The 4,157-nt window shown below is 50.0% G+C and overlaps 1 protein-coding gene across 1 annotated transcript; it reads right to left on the bottom strand.

Moving 5' to 3' along the window:
* Positions 1-818: 818 nt before the first annotated feature.
* Positions 819-3,810, bottom strand: KCNE4 (potassium voltage-gated channel subfamily E regulatory subunit 4). Its single transcript, XM_077748622.1, has 2 exons — positions 3,745-3,810; positions 819-3,307 (listed from the first exon to the last, which is right to left on the bottom strand). The coding sequence occupies exon 2, from the start codon at positions 3,279-3,281 to the stop codon at positions 2,772-2,774; it is 510 nt and encodes a 169-aa protein (XP_077604748.1). The 5' UTR covers positions 3,282-3,307; positions 3,745-3,810; the 3' UTR covers positions 819-2,771.
* Between the last annotated feature and the right edge of the window lie 347 nt (positions 3,811-4,157).

Here is a 4,157-nt window from a genome sequence, read left to right as displayed (position 1 = left end):
TACCAACTGGTGAACTGAGATCCTTGATGTGCTTTGGGAAGAGTCCAAGCTGTTCTGTTGCCAGATAAACACTTTAGGGAGACAGTTAATTTGTGAACCTCATGGAAACATTTGCTTGAAACAGGAAAGCTACACTCACAGGAAACAGAGAAATATAAAAGGAAGGCCCCGCTCTACCATCGGCTTGACTCAAAATGGGTCACCGGTTTTGGTCATTTTTCTTTAGCACTTCCGACTGTGTAAATAGCATCACAAAGGAGAGGCCGCAGCGCGCCGGCCTCTGGCCAGACCTCAGCCTGGGCGCTGGAGCCCAAGCAAGACCAAGTGGGAGGAGCTAGACAGTCATGTGACTGGGACCGGAAGGAGCGCCAAGGCTGGGTGCTTCGCTTTGCCTCTAGGCTTATGATGCTGTGTATCTTGCGACTCACTGCCGTGGCCTCTCGTGGATAATGTTTGCCTAACCAACATGCGAATCAAATGTTTGGTGGCGACCAAATTTGGAGCAACATCTTTACAGCACTTGCCAAGTCACAGCCATGTTCAAATTCAAGGGCCCTACGGCTCCCAGATTTAAAATGAGAAGGGAATAGAAGACCCATCTGCAATTTGTTTTTTATCCATGGCAAAGCATATCAAAGGATGGGGAAGCCCAGCCCCGCTCACTCCGTGATTCAGGCAGAAGTAAGAGATACCTTCACGCGGGTCTGACTTGGAAGATGATCTGGATCCAGAGACGGCTTGGGAAATGGCTGGCATGTCCTGGAAACTAGGAATTCTATTAAAGAATCCAAGATGGGACCCATAATTTCTTAGGGAAAATGTGTTTTATTTAAATTAAAAAATAGTGTGAAAATTACAAACTGTTAAATACAGAAGACAATTTTATACAACTTAATAGAATAAGAAGGAAGTATATACATCACTTTTTTCATAGGCGCAGATAGACTTGCACCAAACTTCAGGATTAAGCAATGGAAAATGTGACAGTGCACAAGTCCGTCGCAGTAAAGTTTCAGAATTCAAGTGATTCCAGGCAAGGGGCCAAACTTAACTTGGCTTCTTTCACCTTAAACAGCCCCCTTTGGAGTAAATCCACACTGTGAATTTTAAAGTGAACAGAGGGCCCTTCCCGCCCCCTGAACATAAATTTCCTCTAGCACTGTGTTAAGGCAAACTGATAAACCAGCTCCTCACTCTTAACCTTTCCATGGGAACAGTGGTTATGGCGATCTCCAATCAAGGGAGAGTGTGTTTTTTTAAACACACAAAACAACAAAACAAAACTCTTTTTTTTCTTTTTACTAGAATTAAATTTGACCTTTTGGTGTGTTTCTCTTCCTGCTTGTCTTCAAGGGCCTAATGGGCCGCTACAAAACTACTGACCACAGAAAAACGCAGAGACATTAGCAGGCATTCCTGAACATTTGCTTTTACGTTTCTCGTCTCTCGGCTGAAGTATTAACATTCTACTACCCAGGGAGCTTTGCAGAGTAAAATGTGGTCTCTGCCTCCCTTGGTTCACTGCTGGGGTAAATGACAGCATGACCAGGGTGGTGATTCGATTTCCCAGTTACATGTGTTCTGAGTCCCCAACTGCTCCTTTAAATAAGCAGATCCATTCTCAGACTGACTGGCCAAGTGGGAAATATTTTGTCCAAGCTTCCTCACACCAGGCCATACAGGATTTATCACAGAGTCTTAAAATCCAAAGACATCCTCCCGGCCCCCTGGGGATCTCAATTCAGGAGCCTCTGTGAAGGCAGTAAGCCTCTTGATGACATGCCCAGGACCACACAGCAAATCAGGGTCAGGGCTCGGGATCAGAAGACAGAACCTGGACCCCTGCTTTGTGTGACCTCCGCCCAAGTATGCCCTTCTAGGTCTCGGCTACGTGACGAAATGCCACATCGTGGAGGCCCATGTTACATCAGCTCCCAGCTCCAAAAACGAGGCTGGGAAAAAAGCAGCAGCAGAGCTAACGGCTTGGCCTCATTCAACCCCACCATCACCCCTTCTGGAAAGATCCAGAAGAGTCCCCTGCATGGCTATTCAGGGTGCAGGTTAGATTCTGGGGAAGCTCTTCCAACCAAGAAAACGTCCCTGCCAGCATGTGATGCTGGATGGTCTGAGGTCAGAGTTCAAGGTCATAGGTTAGACAAAGGGTCAGAATAGCAGATGACATTTTATAGTCCCAGCCAATGTTATCAGGCTTAAAAGTCGCTTTTTTTTTCCTTACAACATGCAAATGAGCCAGGTTTGGATCTCCAGCTTTCTGCTATCAGAAGTCTTGCATCAGACACCCCCTCTAACCTAAATTAACCTCCAAGAGAAGTTCCATAGCCTATTACAGGGACACAGTTGAGGTACTTACAGTCAATCAGATCTAGAACAAAGCTCTAGGCAAATTAGCAAATCACAACTAATTGTGTCCTGGGCGTTGGACAGATGCCGCCGGAGCTACCCAGGGCATCCAGCAAGTCCAGCGACCTGCCGAATTCTGAGCCGGAACCCCAACCCCCAAGCCCCAAAGTCAGCGTACACACTGCACGTCTTCGGGGCTTTTCAGTGGCAAGTCTACATCACGGGCCAGGCGGCGGCGTGGACTCCTGGCCGCTGCCTCCGGCCGAGCCTTGTCCCCCACCACCCCCATTCAGGGGCTCGCCCACGGTCTCTTTAAAGTGGCCGCGGCATGCACTGCAAAAGTGAAACCAGACACGGAAAGTGTCCTTCCTCCCTCTGAGAGTGCTGGCCGATGGGGGGCCCCGGGGGTGCTAGGAATTCTGATGGATGTTCTCCGAGGACCCTTCGCTGCTTTCGTTGAGCGTCTCGGAAGTTTCCCCCAGCTCGTCGTCCGCCCCCTCCTCCTGGATGGTGAGGTGCACGTCGGGTGTGGAGGACTCGGAGCTCACGCTGTCCCCTTCCATGGAGCAGAGGGTGCAGGATAGGGCAGGCGCCACGCTCTCCTGCAGCATGTTCAGCATCATGGGCACCTGCACCGACCTCAGGCCCGACACCAGGGGCAGCGGCTTCATGGCCTCCCCCCAGAGCCTCTCCTCATCTTTGTAGAGCAGCAGGAGGCTGGACTTCTTCTCCCGCCTCTTAGACTTCATATAACCCAGCATGATCCCGATCAAGAAAATGCCGTAGAAGGACATGACCACCAGAATGTAGAAGTACTCGTTGCCGTTGCTGCTTCCGCCGCCCGGCACGTGGGACGCAAGGTGGCTGCGGGGGGCTGCGGTGCTGGGGTGCGTGCTGTTCAGAGGCTCCATCTTCAGCATTGAAGCAGCGCTCTCTCTGCCAGGGTCTGCGGAGAAACCTGCAGGTTAGACCCCTCCCGCGGGCCACGGCACAGGGAAGAGGCTGAGCAGAAGGGTCATGGGGTTGCAGTATCTAAAAGCTTCCAACTGCACCGGGCAGTAGCGGTAAGAAGTCCCACAAGCCANGCCTTTATCATTTGAAAAGCAAAAGGAAAAACTCAGCGTAAGACAAGGGGGCATAGAGAAAATAAAAAACGTTTGAAACCCTGGGAAGCTTTTTCTAACAGAGCCAAAGAAAAAGCAAATGAAAGAAAGAAAAAGAAAAAAGAAAGAAAGCTTGCATTTTGCTTCTTAGACGTCAACCTATTTTTAATTCAACCCCAAGTTTCCTTAGGACGAAGAGGAAAGGAAAACTTCATCTACTGATCGCGAGAAATACCCCTGTGGCAGATGTTTCTGAAGCAAAGTTGCATTGCTAACTTACCGAGGGCTGGCAAATTTCTTCCAAAGTCCCGAGTTGCTAAAAGGCCAAGTGCAAAAGCGTCCTTCCTCTGCGCGGGGCTCAGAGCTCTGACACTCTGCTGCTGGGATATATAGTCAAGAAATGCATTGTCACGTGTTCTGGGAGGAAGATTTACAACAGAGGTTGGTCGTGGCAGAGTGAGCAGTGAACTCAGAGCAGTGCAGTTCAGCTCACTGAACTTCACAGCTGTGCAAAGAGAGAGAGAGAGAGAGAGTCGGGGAAGCGGGGATGGTTTCTCATCCCACAGCCCAGAGCCGCAGTTTCCAGGTGGCCCCGACTATAGTGAAAGCCCGTGGGGGGCGGGGGGGAGGAGGGGGTAGAAGAATGTGCCCACTTGGAACTGTGACCCCAAAGTCAGCTCTCATTGAAGATTA

This window comes from Crocuta crocuta, unplaced genomic scaffold (genome assembly GCF_008692635.1).
Source record: "Crocuta crocuta isolate KB4526 unplaced genomic scaffold, BGI_CrCroc_1.0 scaffold229, whole genome shotgun sequence".
Taxonomy (NCBI): domain Eukaryota; kingdom Metazoa; phylum Chordata; class Mammalia; order Carnivora; family Hyaenidae; genus Crocuta; species Crocuta crocuta.
This window is presented reverse-complemented; position numbering and strand designations above follow the sequence as displayed.